Source organism: Labeo rohita, chromosome 9 (assembly GCF_022985175.1).
Source record: "Labeo rohita strain BAU-BD-2019 chromosome 9, IGBB_LRoh.1.0, whole genome shotgun sequence".
NCBI classification, from domain to species: Eukaryota; Metazoa; Chordata; class Actinopteri; order Cypriniformes; family Cyprinidae; genus Labeo; species Labeo rohita.
The window spans coordinates 33,853,075-33,871,661 of record NC_066877.1 but is presented as its reverse complement, the minus strand read 5'-3'; the positions used below and the strand labels follow the sequence as shown (position 1 = coordinate 33,871,661).

The 18,587-nt window shown below is 33.7% G+C and overlaps 2 protein-coding genes and 1 long non-coding RNA gene across 3 annotated transcripts in view; 1 reads left to right on the top strand and 2 right to left on the bottom strand.

Annotated features, from left to right (window-relative positions):
• Positions 1–1,976, bottom strand: part of ifih1 (interferon induced with helicase C domain 1) — a 39,519-nt gene extending 37,543 nt beyond the window's left edge. Inside the window, exon 1 of the mRNA XM_051119724.1 lies at positions 1,438–1,976. Within this exon, the coding sequence (XP_050975681.1) occupies positions 1,438–1,875 (438 nt within the window). The 5' untranslated portion in view covers positions 1,876–1,976. The remainder of the gene's footprint in view (positions 1–1,437) is intronic.
• Positions 1–18,587, top strand: part of LOC127171221 (uncharacterized) — a 76,924-nt gene that overhangs the window by 40,181 nt on the left and 18,156 nt on the right. The window contains exons 6-10 of the long non-coding RNA XR_007828477.1: positions 8,060–8,249; positions 10,197–10,403; positions 13,883–13,965; positions 14,759–14,978; positions 16,863–16,932. This is a non-coding gene — a long non-coding RNA (uncharacterized LOC127171221). The remainder of the gene's footprint in view (positions 1–8,059; positions 8,250–10,196; positions 10,404–13,882; positions 13,966–14,758; positions 14,979–16,862; positions 16,933–18,587) is intronic.
• The window catches only part of LOC127171220 (potassium voltage-gated channel subfamily H member 7-like), a 115,080-nt gene continuing 103,324 nt past the window's right edge, over positions 6,832–18,587 (bottom strand). Inside the window, exons 14-16 of the mRNA XM_051119730.1 lie at positions 14,813–14,969; positions 10,223–10,400; positions 6,832–8,381 (exon numbers count right to left, since the gene is read on the bottom strand). Coding sequence (XP_050975687.1) covers positions 8,112–8,381; positions 10,223–10,400; positions 14,813–14,969 — 605 coding nt within the window. The 3' untranslated portion in view covers positions 6,832–8,111. The remainder of the gene's footprint in view (positions 8,382–10,222; positions 10,401–14,812; positions 14,970–18,587) is intronic.

Genomic DNA, 18,587 nt, shown 5'->3' with positions numbered 1-18,587 from the left:
GCCCCAGACCATGACGGACCCCCCACCTCTAAATCGATCCCGCTCCAGGGTACAGGCCTCGGTGTAACGCTCATTCCTTCGACGATAAACACGAATCCGACCATCACCCCTGGTGAGACAAAACCGTGACTCATCAGTGAAGAGCACTTTTTGCCATTCCTGTCTGGTCCAGCGAAGGTGGGTTTGTGCCCATAGGCGGCGTTGTTGCTGGTGATGTCTGGTAAGGACCTGCCTTACAACAGGCCTACAAGCCCTCAGTCCAGCCTCTCTCAGCCTATTGCGGACAGTCTGAGCACTGATGGAGGGATTGTGTGTTCCTGGTGTGACTCGGGCAGTTGTTGTGGCCATCCTGTACCTGTCACCCAGGTGTGATATTCGGATGTACCGATCCTGTGCAGGTGTTGTTACACGTGGTCTTCCACTGCGAGGATGATCAGCTGTCCTTCCTGTCTCCCTATAGCGCTGTCTTAGGCGTCTCACAGTGCGGACATGGCAATTTATTGCCCTAGCCACATCAGCAGTCCTCATGCCTCCCTGCAGCATGCCTAATGCACATTCACGCAGATGAGCAGGGACCCTGGGCATCTTTCTTTGGGTGTTTTTCACAGTCGGTAGACAAGTCTCTTTAGTGTCCTGCGTTTTTAGAACTGTGACATTAAATGCCTACTTTCTGTAAGCTGTTAAGGTCTTAACGACCATTCCACAGGTGCATGTTAATTAATTGATTATGGTTAATTGAACATGCATGGAAAACATTGTTTAAACCCTTTACAATGAAGATCTGTAAAGTTATTTGGATTTTTACAACATTATTGTTGAAATACACAGTCCTGAAAAAGGGACGTTTCTTTTTTTTGCTGAGTTTATATTAATAATTATTATTATTGTATTTCTTGTAACATTTGCACTTTATTATACTTTTTTATTATACATTTTTAACGTTTTCTTAAATTGTGTTTCATATTTTATCCAGTATGTCAGAGCCACATCAGTAACTCAAAGCTACAAATTTCTATTTGTTTGGTTTGTAGCGCCCTCTACTGATGATAATGATTTTTTACATGTCTGTCTGTCTAAAGATTATATAGACAGACGTACAAATCATTATCATCATAGATTAGATTCTAGCCTAGCTTTTTTTTAATCCATCTAATGCAATGATTCACAAACTTTGTTAGCCTCTTTGACGTAAAATACTTGAAATCCTCTTTAAATTTCAAGTTAATATTTCAATAATTTAACATTCGCATATTCTCTGATTTCAAACGGCCACGTGACATGCAAGTACAAATAAATAAATAAATATTTAGATAATATTTAGAAAAAATATATATTACAAATATTAAGTTTTGCTTTTCAGCATTTTACGAATCCCCCAGGTTGTGACCTCTGACCTGATCTGTGAGAGTGTGTAAATAGTGAAGTTAGGTTACTGACATTCTCCTGGTCCTCCTGGGTCAGGAGCTCCAGCGCGCGGCAGTGCGCGCACACGTCTCTGGTCTTCATGTTGACCAGCGTGAGCTGCAGGAGGTCGATGAGCCGGACGCAGCTGTCGTTCTCGGCCTCTTCTGTGGGCTCCGGCGGGCTGTTCAACACGTACTTCGCAGCGTTTTTGCACCCCACAGTTTCCAGTGCGGTAATCAGCTCTCTCGACCATCCTTGTTCGTAGTTCTTTGAATAAATAATCTCGTCAATCAGAAGTACCGCGGCGTTTATATTCCCCTCCTCACGGAGTTTGGCTTTAATCTTGTCCTTTCGGTCCGGTTCGAGGAAATGCAACAAATCCAGAAGTGGCTCGACCTGAATGAGTCTCTTCAGCCTGTCTCTGAAACAGTCGAGAATGTGACGCGTCTCGGCGTCCTGATCGGAGCTCATTTTGATAAGATACCCCTGAAAAGATCCGTCAGAAGTTCTGCTGGAGTTCACCGATCCCCGTTTATAAGAGCCGACAGAAACCGTGCTCAATTTCCTCGGACTTGTTTACTTTCGGTTTCGTTTTTCGTCTTGGTTTTCAAACGTAATCCGTCAGATGTGCGACGCGTATTGCTGACACTGTCAACATTATATAGATCGAAATACGTGAAGAAAAACGTCATTAAAATAATGCATTTATTTATTGATGGAACGACAGCTTTGGGACCATATCAAAATATATACACTAACACTATTTTGCTATTTTAAATAACAAATAAACACTAGATGGAGACAAAATACATTATGCCAAATAGGGAACTCCCTACATTAATAATATAGAATAGATTAGAATATTAGTGACCCTGGACCACAAAACCAGTCATAAGAGTCAATTTTTCGAAATTGAGATTTATACATCACATGAAGGCTGAATAAATAAGCTTTCAATTGATGTATGGTTTGTTAGGATAGGACAATATTTGGCTGAGATGCAACGCTTTGAATAAATGGAATTTGATGGTGCAAAAAAATCTAAATATTGAGAAAATCACCTTTAAAGTTTCCAAATGAAGTTCTTAGCAATGCATATTAGTAATCGAAAATTAAGTTTTGATATATTTACAGTAGGAATTTTACTGAATATCTCCATGGAACATGATCTTTATTTAATTTCCTAATGTTTTTTGGCATAAAAAAAAACAAAAAAAAAACAATAATTTTGACCCGTACAATGTATTTTTGGCTATTGCGAAAAAAATAGCGACTTAAGACTTTTTTTGTGGTCCAGAGTCACATTTATTTTTGAATTTTGATTGATTCAGTAACATTGATTGATTGGCAGCGCATTGCTGTTGTAACATTATCAAAACAAAGATTATTCAGGTACATTTTACCAGAAAATACAATATCAGTCTTTCCACTTCAACATGTTCAGATACTTTATTTATTAATTTAACAATAATAAAACTTATAATATTTATTTTTGAATGTGATTGAATCTGGAAAAAAGTATACTAAGCTGTAATATGTATTTTTTTTTTTTCTTTCGAAATCATAAACAAAAAGATTATTGGAGTATGTTTTACTAAAAAAAAAAAAAAAAAAAAAAAACTTTTGCTGTTTGTGATTAATTGTGAAATTTGCTAACGATGTAAGTGAAAATGGTTCTACACCAAATATTACAAATATTATATACATTCATATGAAAAAGTTAGGACACCCTACTGAATTCCATGGTTTTCCGTATCAGGACATCATTAAAAAAAACTGGTCCTTGGCTGATCTTAAAATTTCAAAAATAAACCCTCAGATGAACAACAACACATGGCAAATTGCACTGTGTCGTTATTTACTGAACAAAAAGAAAGCCAAAATGGAAAAGCCGTGTGTGACAAAGACCCTTACTGTTAACATTGGAATTAAGAGGGTAAATAAGTCAAGCACTGCTAATCAAATACCTTTGATTAACTGATCATCAGCAAGTCTGAGCGCCTCTATAAAAGCATAAGCTTTGTCAGTTTGCTGGTCTGGAGCCTTCAGGTGTGTGTTAACACAATGCCAAGGAGGTAAGACATCAGCAGTCATCTTAGAGAACAGCAACTGCTGCCATCAATCTGAGAGGAGTAATACGGCCATTTCCAAATAATTTGAAGTTTATTCACAAGTGGAAGAAATTAAAAATAGACACGTCTCCTTCCAAGAGTGGACATCCCAGAAAATTCACCCCAAGATCAGACAGTGTAAAGCTCAGAGAAATGGCAGACAACCCAAGAACTACACCTCCGACTCTACAGGCCTCAGTTAACATGTTAAACGATAATGTTCATGACAATACCATTAGAAAAATACGGCACAAAAATGGCATGTTAGGAACGCTTGGCAGAAGAAAGCCTCTTCTACCTAAAAAAAAAAACAAAAAACAAACATTGCAGCACATTTGCATCTGAACAAAACACAAGTCTTCTAGAATAATGTCCTTTGAACAGACGAGACTGAAGTGGAGATGTTTGGCCATAATGCACAGCGCCATGTTGAAAATCCAAAGAGCATATCAGCACAAGCACCTCATACCAAAAGACAAGAATGCTGGAGGAGGGCTGATCATTTTGGGCTTGTTTTGTAGCCACAAGTCCGGGGCACCTCACAGTCATTGAGTTGGCCATGAACTCCTCTGTATATCAAAGTATTCTAGAGTCAACTGCGAGGGCGTCTGTCCGACATCTAAAGTTGTGCCAAATTGGGTCATGCAACAGGACAATGATCCCCAGCACACCAGCAAATCTACAACAGAATGGCTGAAAAGAAAAGAATCAAGGTGTTGCAATAGCCCAGTCAAAGTCCAGAGCTCATCCTGACTCAAATGCTGTGGTGAGAGCTGTGCATAAGCAAATGCCCACAAACCTCAATAAACTGGAGCAACGTTGAAAAGAAGAGTGGTCCAGATTCCTCCAGAACGATGTGAGAGACTGATAAAGTCACACAGAAAATCAATGCTTCAAGTTATTGCTGCTAAAAGTGGATCTACAGGCAACTGACTCATAGGGTGTCCTAACTTTGTCACACATGGCCTTTCCCTCTTGGCTGTATTTTTCTTAAATAAATAATGACACTGTGTGATATGTCATGTGATGATGTTTATCTGAGGATTTATTTTCCAAATTTTAAGACCTGCCAAGGACCAGATAATTTTTTTATTATGTCCTGATACAGATAACCATGAAATTCAGTAGGGTGTCCTAACTTTTTCACATGACTGTATGTAATATGTATTTTATTTTATCTTAGTGTTGTTGTTGTTGTTGTTATTTTTAGTTAGTTAATGGCAGTTAGACTAAGCAGGGATTTTCATAAAGCTGCAACTTTATTATTATTATTTTTTTAAATAATACATTTAATAATTTAATACAAATCAAATGGCCACACACATCAGGGCATTTCTACTAGATAACATTGTTTAAGCTGAAAGAAAATAAATATTATATGAAAAACTTTCAAAAATCAAATAAATGAAAAGTATTGCCTTTAACTATCTGAAATATTTAATTTAATTATGTTTCATAATAATATGAATATACTATGTGTTTGGGTACTAAAATTACACTAACAAAACAAACTAAAAATGTCAAATGTAAAAAAACTAAAATTAAAATAAAACCTGAAAATAAAATCGAAATAATAAAATAGCGTTGCATATGGACAAGCCAGTGTTTATAGAAGTGCTGTGATTTTTGTTGCTATTTAGGGTTTATTTTTCACCTCCGACCGGCAATTTCTTTTTTTTCTTAAGTATTAATTTTATATTTCAGTGCTTCTTTCTTAAACTAATTCTGACTCAACAAACAGCCATAGAAACAACAGTGAGCATAAAAACTGATATGCATTCCTTTTATTTATATACTTGTTTATACAGTTAGTCAAAAGTCATCGCCTAAAGCAAATGCATCAAATATATAATAAATAAATCTTTAAATAACAGACACATTCAAAACACCTGTAGAGTATTGCGGTGTACAAACTATACAGTGCAAACTATAAAAAACATGTCAGTCCAAGTGAAACACTGGGATAAAAAGTGAAAGTGTTACGTGCAAACGTTTGCAGTGTTATTAACAGTTTTAAATCTATGTTCCAAAAAAAAAAAAAAAAAAAACCCTCTGCTTCTGGCAGTATTTGATTATTATGCAGCAACACATGCCACATATAAATAAAATTAAAGTAAAAAATTAGAAATTAAAGACGTACATACACACTCACTCACACATTCATGCAGAGGTTGGAAACATTTATTATAAGGGCGTGGAGTCTTTGTTTTAAAATAAAGTGCAGATAATAATCCCTTGATGCAAAAATGATATTCCAGTGAGATTTAATGCATTTTATCTGCAGATCAGATTTTTTGGGGGGATGTGATGATTCCTAATTTGAATTGTTTCTGTGCAATTTAATCCAAAATACAGATTTACAGTGGCATATAAAAATAAACATAAATAAAATAGCTTAAATCAAAGCTGTAACTTTGAAATCAAGCTGCAAAATCTTGAAAAAGTAATTTAAGAAAGTGTTTATTGCACATAAAAAAACTCCAGTATGTTACTGGGTATAAATATATATTTTAAGGTATAAACTAACATTACAGAAAGAAGAAAACAGATGCAAAATATTCCCCCTTTAGATTATGATGTTAGGCAGTGAATATTACAATCTTTGCAACACAAATCAGCAAATCAACCCTTTAAACAGAAAACATGAGTGTAAAGATCCAGTGTTTTTTTCATTATTGCTAGCTAGATTTGTGACAGAAGCTTCTCTAGACTGAAAATGTGGAAAACAAAGTGATTTTGTTGTAAGAATGTTAAATGAAGCCAACATTATTGTAGCTTTTAATCAGAAGTTGATAAATGTACATATTCTATTATGCATATATATTCATACTGTAGCTACATATGAGACTAGCATGTGCTTTGCAAACAGTGGCGTACTGCAAAACTGAGCAGTGACATCGTACATAAACGCTTGTTGTTTTTGTGCTCTGCTACAATATTTTATTTGCGTCTTTTTGAATACTAGTTGATAGTTTTGAGTGCCTATGATTCATTATTTCCCACAGTTTCGGTGCATTAAAAAGTATGTTTATATTTGCTTACAGCACCTTTAAGATGCATCATCTTTTTGCTGTGCAGAGGCAAAGCTAACCCCTCATATGAGGCCGTCTTGTACGCCAGTGCTTGTAAAGAAGCTGATCAGTGTCATTTTGTCGTGCAGAGTTTGGTTCAAGCTAGCATGACCATGTGCAAATAAACCTAGTCGATTAGAAAGGAGTGCATTCAGCTATTAGCTCTGAAACATGCCAACATACAGTAAACCTGCTTCCCAGTATGTTGCAGTAAACATGCAACATGTAAAACCATCAGCCATGCATCTCTTTTCATTTAATAGAGGGGTATCATGTATGTACATGGCAGCTAATTAAGATTAAAAAATAAATAAATAAATAAAAAAAACTGTTTTGCTGCAATGAGGTCCAAAACTCTGAGAACATTGAAAACCTTTTTTATCATAATGAATAAATGTTTAAAAATGCATGTTTTTATATATATATTTATGTTGCAATTTAACCCTTTTACTCAAATTGTTATACTGATTATATATATTTGCATTGCTTTTTCAAGATTTAGTCAAGTGAAATGTTTGTTAAATTTGTATTTTTTTTTTGTCCAAAATGTTTTGTTTAACATAATTTTTAAATCTAGTTAAAAATGTACTAAATTAGAAAATACTGCTAAAAAAAGTCCAATAAAAAATAAATATAATATAAATAATAATATATAAATATTATAATATAATTTATAATTATAATAATATAAATACAAACAATAATTTTCTAGTGGGGCCCATAACTCAAAGCACATTTCCAAAATTTCCATTCTTTAAATTTACGTATGAAACTTGGATGTAAAATGAATTTACTTCATAATGCACTGAATGAATAAAAATTAACATTTAAATTAATTTAATTTATTTCTTTTATGTGGCAATTTTGGTTTGCTACAGTTTGACATATTTGCAGTTTTTTTTTTATATCGTCAACTGAAATGCTATATTTGTCAAATAAATATTTTTATTTTTATTTTTTTAAAATATATAAAAAATATTTTCTTTAACATACTGCTTAATAGTATTTGAAAACACTGTATTAAATTGGAAAATAATGCAAAAAATTAATTAGTGGACCACACTGAATGCAATTCCACCAGGTTCTGCAAATGCAAGTGTAAAATGTTTAAAATTATTATAATTTATAATGATAATGATAAAATGGGGAAGAGATTCTGCAGGACACTGAGTATATTAACCATCAACAATGTCCTGAGTCTTACACCAGTGTAAAAGTGTGCAGATCACAGAATATGTGGAAAAGTGTCCAAGACACTCCAAGAAGTGTCTTTAAGAGACTAACTTCCTGAAAACGGAAGTGTTGTCCAGGAATCCGTTCCAAATCTTCCTCGACAGCATCGAGGAGCGTAATTCAGGAGAAGGAAGAGGAAGCAAATGTACAGGCGAGAGCCAGCGGTGAATCCTAAGTTGCATTAGTGTTAAAGTTTTGGCCAGTGCCTGTTTTAAAACGTCCTTTTATGCTTCCAAGTAGGTCTGGAAGAGCTGTGGGACGTCCTGGGCTTTCCCTACGGTAGATGAGAGAGTCAGTGCAGTCCTGGATCAGACGGCGGTCTGTGGAGCTCCAGAGCGGCTGTCGTGTCTGGAGGGGAGGAGTGCTGGGCTGGAAGCAGGGATCTGGACTGCTGTCGTGTCAGAGGAAGAGTCTGGCTGTTTGTGAAGCGGTACGTGGTGGTGGGGTCTTGTGAGGAACGTGTCCTGTGGCTCTCCTTTGGGTTGGAGTCCATTAGGACCAGACCTGATAGAGAGTCTTTGGGGTTTGGATGGGTGTTTGTCATGGCCAAAAAGTCAGAGTCCTGTAAAAGAGGAATGTATTGCAGTATTCACTGGTGATCATGGTGGTTTTTCTGCTTGCTGCAATAAATGGCTATCTTTCTGCACTAAACAAGTGAATTTCGCCGAGATATTTTCAGAGATGATAGACAATTATTATCGAATAATAATTTAATGAAAACCTAATTTTGACAAAAAAAAAAAAAAAAAAAAAAAAAGACATTCAACCTATTTTTCGAATTTCCTGAAAACGTCCCAGCACGACATCCGGCGGGTTTTCCCAGATCGCATCATAAATATGTATATATATATATATATATATATATATATATATATATATATATATATATATATATAAACAACATTATCTCCACTATCACTGTTACATTGTTTTGTGAATCAGCACTTACAATATGCACCCACTTTTGCAATTATTTATAGTTTCTTATACAGGGGTTTACGCTTACTTTCTACCTTAAAAATTTAGGAGCACAGTCAAAATTTAAAGAGCACCTTCTAATCAATAATCAAAAAATCTGATAAAAAATTAACCTTCCCATTGCGAGGTCATATTTGAGTCCTTAAAGTGATTTACTGGGGAATTTTGTTTTTACCTTTGTAATGGCATTTTTGTAACTTTATTAAAAACATAATCTTTTATATCAAATTTTTTTAAAATTCTATTTTTTTAAGCTTTTTAAAATTTCTAATTAAAACCAATCAAATGAAATCAGTATTAACAAAATTAATTTGTACTACAGAGGTGGCACAGAAGAACACAAAAGTGACTTGTAGGTGTATTTTCATGTTTAATGAGGCTCAGAGGTGGCATGAGTGCAATCAAATTCATAAATTCATGTTGAGATTAATGTTTTAAATATAACATTTTGAATACAGAAATATTAAATGATTTAAATGACTGAAAAGATACTTTAAAAATGAAACTAAAACTGCCAGTAGGTGGCGACAATTCACTGATTTAATCATATCAGTCATTTGATTTGTTGGATCGGCTGATTAATTCGGGAATAAAGCACATCTTTATGGATGGGAAATTGAATCATTGACTCACTAGATTCATTTAAAAACAAATGTTTATTCCTAAACGAAACACTGCTGTGTCTGAATGGAGATCAGGCTCAGTTGTGACTTGTTTCAGACTATTTTTGATGAATAGAGCAAAACCAGGCAATAGAGTTATAGTCAGACAATGTAAGTCACTTAATATTAACTTCTTGTTTATTTAACTGTTGTATTAAATGAGGATCTCCTTTACAAACTCCCTTAAAAATCATGTCAAGCTGTCACCCATCTTAGTTTATTCCAATCACACAAATTTCCATTATCATCAACGAAGCTCTCTATACTGCACAATTAATCTCTTATTTACAGTCTCTCTACACTTTGTTTATGAAAGGATTTGTTAGATATGTCTGTGATACATTACTCAACATGCAGTAGTTTTCAGTCGCAAATTGAACTGTAGAGCCAATTGGTAACTAACTAAAATAAATAAATGTATTAAAATAGTAAAATAGTAAAACAGAAATAAAAAATCTAAATTGGAATAACTAATAAAATGACAAAAGTGCATAACAAAATGAAACTTTAAAATTAAAATGAAAACTGAAAATATAGGCTAATTCAAAATATGAATACATACTATAACAGTGTGTAAATAATACTAAAATAACACTGGACTAGGGTTGGCAAATGAGCTCTTATAATATTCTAATGATTTTTATGACATTTGTTTTTTTCTTAATGGTTTATTTCTCATTATTGGATTCGTTAAGTGGATTCAGGATCATTAATTTCCTTATGTTTCTCATCTCTAGGTGTGTAGAAGGATGCAGTGTGGTACCTGTGCTGTGCAGTGCTGTGGGTTGGTGGGAACAGAAGCGACGGGCTGCACTCTGATGGCTGTTTTTTTGTAGTCGAGACCGGCTGTGAGGCTGCTGTAGGCTGGAGGTCCTAAACATGTCTGTCTCTGGAGCAGCTGGAGGATACTCTGAATGTCTGACGTCATCTGAGACTCTAACCTGGTGAGACAGGAACCACAGCGCTGTAAGAAAACTCACCTGAAACATACATCACTTCTGTGTGATAATGAATATCATTAAAAAATGTGAAGCAGCACCACTGTTTTTTAACTTTGATAGTGATCAGAAATGTTTCTTGAGCAGCAAATCAGCATATTAGAATGATTTCTGAAGGATCATGTGACACTGAAGACTGGAGTAATGATGCTGAAAATTCAGCTTTGACGCTTATATTTTATAATGTATATTTAAATAGAAAAATAGCTGTATTTACTGTATTTTTAATCAAATAAATGCAGCCTTGTTGAGCAGAAGAGACTGTAAAAAAAAAAAAAAACATAAACATTTTTAAAAAATTGTCAAAAAATGTCTTACAGACCCCAAATGACAAAAAAAAGACTTGTGCATTAAATGTGGTTCTTACAGATACCAGTGACATCAAACTTTATTGGTTTTAATTATATAATTGCAGTAAAAAGTCTTAATACTCAAATATTTAAGTAAGTTAAATACTCAGTGAACCAAGAGTTCAGCTCAGAAGAAAATGTATTTTATTTTATTTTATTTTATTTTATTTTATTTTAAATTTTATTTTATTTTTTATTTTATGTTTTATTTTATTATTATAGTGCTTCTCAAAAAGTGCTGCTTTCAAAGTGCCTTACAGAAAATAATTGCAGTAAAATGTCAGCAAAGAGCCAAGAGTTCAGCTCAGAAGAAAATGTATTTAAAATAAATATTAAAAATAAGTAAATATTTAAGCAAGTTAAATACTCTAAGCAATAAGCAAAGAGTTCAGCTCAGAAGAAATTGTTTTATATAAATATTATTATATATAAGAAATATTATAAGAATTTTTTTTTAATATTTTTTATTTTATCTTATTTATATAGTGCTTCTCCAAAAAGGCTGTTTTCAAAGTGCTTTACAGAAAATAATTGCAGTAAAGTGTCGTTAATAAAGGTCTTCATTTAGCAGTTTAATGAAAGAAAAATGATGCCTTAAAAGAATAAAGGAATAAAATAAAAATTCTGCCGTCATTTACTCTCCCTCATGTCACTCCAAACCCATAAACCTTGGTTCATCTTCTGAACACAAATTAAGATGTTTTTGATGAAATCCGAGAGCTTTTTTGACCTGCATAGACAGCAGTGTAATTACTATGTTCAAGCCCCAGAAAGGTAGTAAGGACATTGTTAAAATAGTCCATGTGACATCAGTGGTTCAACTATAATTTTATTAAGCTATACAAATACTTTTTGGTTACTCTCAATAATGGCGGAAGACTCCCGGAGAGAAGAAATCGCTGAATAAAGTCATTATTTTTGTTTTCTTTGCACACAGAAAGTATTCTCAAGTATTCACATGGTAGGACCCTCGCTGTCCATGCAGGACATCCCTTTAATACTGTATGTCCACAGTTGCTGATTGTTGTTGTCCAGCAGGGGGAGTTCTTGCACTGATCCTGTCATTGTTGCATGCATCTTAATACTTGTTTCCAGTTTATCACTTCACCTGTTAAACTTTGATGATGAAAGTTATTGATCACCTGGATTGTAGGGCAGAGTAGAGAGGGAGATGACTGCAATACAACACCAGTTCTGCTCTGGTGAGGATTCAAGCATAAAAATCATAAGCTGGCCTTTCATGAACATTTCAGAAGCAGGCGCTTTCATTATTAACACTCTTCAAAAACTGACATATGAGGTTTGAGAAGGCATGTTCATATTCCTTCCAGGTAATGGACGTGTGCAGAGGGAGTATGATTTCTAGTTCAGCGGTGTGATATGAGGGTTGATCAGAGTTCGTATGAAGTGCTCAATGAGCCGGCGCAGGTAAGACACACCTAGTCATTAAAACAGAGAGTCATTAACCGGAGCTCTCAGAAAACAAAAGAATAAGACGATCCCTCCTTTCTTGGAGTCTGCAGGCAGGCGATGTTTCCGCAGACCAAAAACACTCAGACTCAAAATGAGTTCTTCAACTGAATTGAACGGTTAGCGCTTCAACACGGCATGTCTAATGATTTTCCGTATGAAAGTGAAGCTGTAATAAATCTTGTGTGCAGAAATACACAGCATGGATTCAATTTTTGAGACACAGACTGCATCTGTTTCAAGTTCAAAGCGGTATCAAATCCAAAAATGAAGTTTTGAAACCACAGAGGACGTGTGTTATTTTTGTTTTGTTTTCTCAAAATCACAACTTTTTTTCTTGTGATCTTGATGTACACTGAAAAAATAAAAGGAATTACTAAGAAGTTGTCACTCAGAAATTGCTAGTAAACTTCACAAATAATTAAAATGATAAAAAGGCAAGTAACACTGGATTAAACATTAAATTTGTAAATAAAACAAAGATTACTTTGTTTCTTTGTAATTGTGAAATTTACTATATACTCAATTTTAAGTATTAAGAAATTAATACTTTTATTTAGCAAGGATGCTTTAAATTGATCAAAGTGATGATAGAGTTATAATGTTTCTAAAAATTTCTATTTCTTCTAGTTTCCATTTCTGAAAATTCTACTTAGCTGTTTTCAACAAAGTAATGTTTTAGAGCAGCAAATCAGAATATTAGAATGAGTTCTGAAGGATCATGTGACACTGAAGACTGGAGTAATAATGCTGAAAATTCAGATTTAAAATCACAGAAATAAATTACATTTTAAAATATATTCAAATAGAAAACTGTTATTTTAAATAGTAAAAAATACTATTTTTGCTGTACTTTGGATCGAATAAATGCAGGCTTGGTGAGCAGTATATATATATATATATATATATATATATATTTTTTTTTTTACTACTGAAGTGTATCACATTGTGACATTATTTTCATGATTATTAATAATAATTTCAGCACAAATTATTGTTACCATAATGTCCAGATGCCTTACTTTAGAGATTTTTTATAAAATATATTTTTCATTCATATATATATATCAAAAATACAGAAAAAAACTGTAATATTGTAAAATATTATTACAGATTAAAATAATGCCTTTCAATTTTAATATATTTTAAAATATAATTTGTTTCTCTGAGCTTTCATCAGCCATTACTCCAGTCTTCAATGTCACATGATCTTTCAGAAATCATTCTAATATGATGAAAATTTAGCTTTGCATCACAGGAATAAATAACATTTTAAAATATATTAAAATAAAAAAACAAAAAAAAAAAAAACAACAACAACAACATTATTTTACATTAAATTCATATTTCACAATATTACTGTTTTTTTTTTCTAGATTTTATATCAAATAAATGCAGTCTTGATGAGCATAAGAAACTTCTTTAAAAAAAAACATTAAAAATTTTACTGATTCCAAACTTTTGAGTGGCAGTTTCCCAGGGAAATGTGCCTGAATATAGTGTTACAATGCAAAAAAATAGTATTGCTCCAAAAACAGGCTTCATTGTTTTTAATAATAACCTTAGATGTTGTGGTTGAATATGACCTGTACTTGTGCTTGTCAGGTTTCATCTGATTCTCTGCTATAAGATGTGCAATGTGGAGCGCAGCTGATGCAGGATTTTTGCTGCCTGGTGCGTCTTTCTCTGTAAGCCAGTGTTACAGCTAAAAATACCACCTGCTGTGATTCTGTTCACCCTGCTGCTCCACTGTCATTGTGTGTGTGTGTGTGTGTGTGTGTGTGTGTGTGTGTGTGCGCATCTGTGTGTGTGCTTTAACTGCTGTTATCTAAACTTGTTTTGTCAGCTGAGGCTAATTTTCATGTGCATGTGAATGATAACCACGAGCAATGTTTTGTTTTGTAATGTTTGTTGCAGGCATGCATGTGGTTAGTGTAATTTGTTGTAGTGTACGGATCCCCTGGAAACACGGTGTAATGCACTGGAAGACTCACACAGCCTCCAGCAATTGCAAACAACATTTCACCATTTGTTTCTTAAATATACATATGTTACTGAAGGGAAGGTACTAATATAATCAAAATAAATCAAAATAAATTAATGCTGCACAGCAATGCAGCATGAATTGAAAGTTATTTTAAATTTCAGTAATTGTCCTATATATTTTAATTATTTAAAAAATGCATTAAAGATTTATTAAATTATTTAAAAATAATATTTTTATATTAAAATATTTTTAATGTATTTTTTAAATTAATTAATTTTTATTTTATTTTGTATATTTTACAGTAACGGTGTTGTGTCATAATGGTGAATATATATTTACTTATTTTATAATATATTTATATATTTACTCAAATCCTGACATGCAATGCCCACTTTTCCATTCATTCAATTTCCATTTTAAATAAAGTCAATCATAGCAACTAAGCATTAATATAGAACATGCAATCACAAGTTTGTGTTTGTAATCATTTTCAGTGCAGTGTGGCTCATCCACAGCTGTTTCCTGATGAAGCATGATCTGGGTTTTACCTGCTCAGGTGTTCTTGCAGCTGGTCTAGTCTCTGCTCCACTTCTCCATACGTGACGTCACAGTCCAGATCATCATCTTCAGCGCCGCCCTGTTCCTGCACAGCCGTGTCCATGCCTGCTTTCACACTGTCAGCTAACCATCTGTCAGTCTGGATCTCTGAAAAAGGTATTACACATGTGCATTTGTGTTCACATCCAAGAGTTGCCTGACATACAAGGGCATAGGTTACGTTATGTTAATTTAGGGGATTTGTATTATCTCTTCTTTGTTTCTCTCTTTTTGTTTTTCTTTGTTTTGTTTATAACTGTACTGCCTTAATAATTACGTTTAAATTATAATAAAAAAAAAATAAAACAGATACGGTCTGTGCGCTCTGAAGTCCTAATCTGAATCAAAAGATTCGCTAACCTGCTCTGAAGTCCCGATTTGAATCAAATTATTTACATATGTATCAACTGATTCACGTTCCGTGCTCCGAAGTTCAGATCTGAATCAAAAAATATGCATACGTGCCCGACATGTATGAACTGATTCACAATCCGCACTCTGAAGTTCAGATCTGAATCAAAAGTTTTGCTAACCTGCTCTGAAGTCCCGATTTGAATCAAATGATTCGCATACACGCCCGACGCAAAGTTCCGATCTGAATCAAAAGATTCGGTAACCCGCTCTGAAGTCCTGATGTGAATCAAATGATTTGCAGTACGCGCCCAATATGTATAAACTGATTCGCAATCCATGCTCTGAAGTTCAGAACTGAATCAAAAGATTCGCCAACCTGGTCTGAAGTCCTGATTTAAATCAAATGATTTGCGATTTATGCCTGATATGTATCAACTGATTCACGATCTGCGCTCCAAAGTTCAAATCTGATCCAAAAGATCTGCAAATCCACTCTGATGTCCCGATTTGAATCAAACAATTTGCGATACGTGCCCGATATGTATCAACTGATTCGCAATCCGCACTATGAAGTTCAGAACTGAATCAAAAGATTTGCTAACACGCTCTGAAGTCCTGATTTGAATCAACTGATTTGTGAACTCCAAAGTTCCGATTTGAATCAAATGATTTGCATATGCACCCGACATGTATCAACTGATTCACAATCCACACTCCGAGGCTCAGAACTGAATCAAAAGATTCGCTACCTGCTCTAAAGTCCCGATTTGAATCAAATGATTTGCTATACGCGACACTCCGAAGTTCAGAACTGAATCAAAAGATTCATTACCCACTCTGAAGTCCCAATTTGAATCAAATGATTCACGGTTCACGCTCCGAAGTTCAGAACTGAATCAAAAGTTTTGCTAACCCACACTGAAGTCCCAATTTGAATCAAATGATTTGTGATACACGACCGATACGCATCTGATTCGCAATCCTCGCTCCAAAGTGCACAATTAAATCAAAAGATTCACTAACCTGCTCTAAAGTCCGAGTTGAACCAAATGATCTGCATATGCACCCGATCTGTATCAAATGATTTGTGATCCGTGCTCAGAAGTTCCAATCTGAATCAAAACATTCGCAAACCCACTCTGAAGTCCTGATTTGAATCAAATGATTCATGATATGCGCCTTATATGTATCAACTGATTCACAATCCATGCTCCAAAGTTTAGCTCGAATCAGAAAATTCCCAAGTCCACTACAAAGTTCCGATCTAAATCAAATGGTTTGCCCTCCATAGTCCTGATCAGAATACATTGATGTGGTTTGTCTGTTCCACTTCGCGTCTTCAGCCATGGTTGCAGTGTCAGTACTGCTACTGGCTTAGCTCTCTAGTTTTTTGATATTAACTAAAAATAATAATAAGTATGGTGCTTACAAATAAAATATCCATGTTTTCATTCCAAAGATAACATCCAACACAAATCTACAAACTTATTAGGTAACCAGTTTAGTGCTGACTAGTCAAACACTCAATTAACATGAAGAGCTGCACCTCAAAATACATGTTGGATGGAAACACAATATTATTTGTATTTGTATTTTTTTTTTTTCAATTAGCATTGATTTTCTCTGATTTTTCTTTGTGATCCTCAGAATACACCTGTGGCCCATAAGAAAAGCAGAATGATGCTGTGAAGGAAGAAACAGAAACTTCGCATCTCAGGTGCGTGTGAAGGGCCACTGTCTCAGTGTTAGCGCTTGCATTGGTGTTATATTGCTGTGTTATATTGGTGAGACTCAGGACTAATAGAAACACTAAAGCCGGTGGTTATCTCTCACACACACCTGCTCCAACCAGAGCCAGAAGCACACGCTCATCACAACGGCTGCGGCCAATTTCTGTCTGATCAGAAACTGTGGAGGAACCAGAGATGAGCAGTGTAGTGAAATTAGATTCCTGCAGTACAGATTCACCTTCATGGATGGCCGGACACTGTGGAGATGCCTGACACGACCAGCACAGGGCGATGGGCGAGGTTTTTCTTTAAAAGCACCATGAAACGTGTAGATTGAAATGGGAGGTTGGGGCATTTTCAAAGATTTGAAGCAAAGTAGCATCAATTGTTTTGGTTCATTATCTTGAAAAGACCTTTTAAATGTGTATAAATTTGCTGAAAGTACATTTAAGCTTGTCTGTACACCATTATGCTTTTAAAATGTCTAAAGCACCACATTTATACTATTACAAAAAAGCCTTACTAGTTAAGTCTGCACCAGTGTTATTTTAGTATTGAGATACTAATATAGTTTTTATTAATATTTTAAATATTTTTATGTATGTATTTTATGATAATAAATTACATTAATATTAATAACGATAATTGTCAAATAATACACATTATTTTTTTATTTAATTTTAATGTTATTATTGCATTAATTAAAATTAAAAACAAACTTCAAACTAATTTTTATTTTATTTTAAATAATGACATTTGTTTTATGGTTTTAGCTTTAGTTAACTTTGGTCTGCATGTTAACACATTAACTGACAAAGGAGAAAGTGTTTTTAAAACATTTTTAAAAATTACACACATCAGCTTTGAATCATCAGGGGAACTTACATGACCTCTATAAAGTCCACTCACATCAGATAAAATATTGTACATAATCATGTATTATGTGTGTTACATAAAATAAGGTTGAAAGGAACATGCCTTCAGCAATGCTCGGTTTGCTTTATCCACAACAATTGTATGAAACATCCACTAAAGTTGACAATTAATTACATACTGTAATAAAGGGATAGGTCAGGCAATAAATAAATACATACATAATACATTTCATTAATTTAGTTATTTACTCATCCTTATATTTATAAACTCTATATGCACTGGTCTTTTTTTTTTTTTTTTTTTTTTTTTTTTTTTTTTTTTTTAACTTGCATGTTTGGAGAATTAAATTTTGTACAGTAGTAATGTAAAAATGTCTTTTTTCTTTTCTAGTACTGCACTGAAAAAGTTATTTTGTGTGTGCAGAGCAACTTATTCCATTAGGTCCAAATATTCAAGAAACACAATGCATTCAAAGAAAAACAATTCAAATAAATAAATAAAAAATTCAAATTAATTTAAAAAAATCTTTTTGAATTTGATGAACATGGTAAACTGTACTTTTGTCTTTTGGGAAATATGTAAATATCTAGCTTTGAAAGTCTGTGCTAAATTATATTTTTGAACAAAATAATATCTAATAAATATATATATATATAATATTATTATTATTATTATTATTATTATTATTATTATTTATTTATTTTTTTTTATAATCTGAAATAGCTCCTTTTACAGCAGTATTATATTTTAAACAAAATGCAATTTT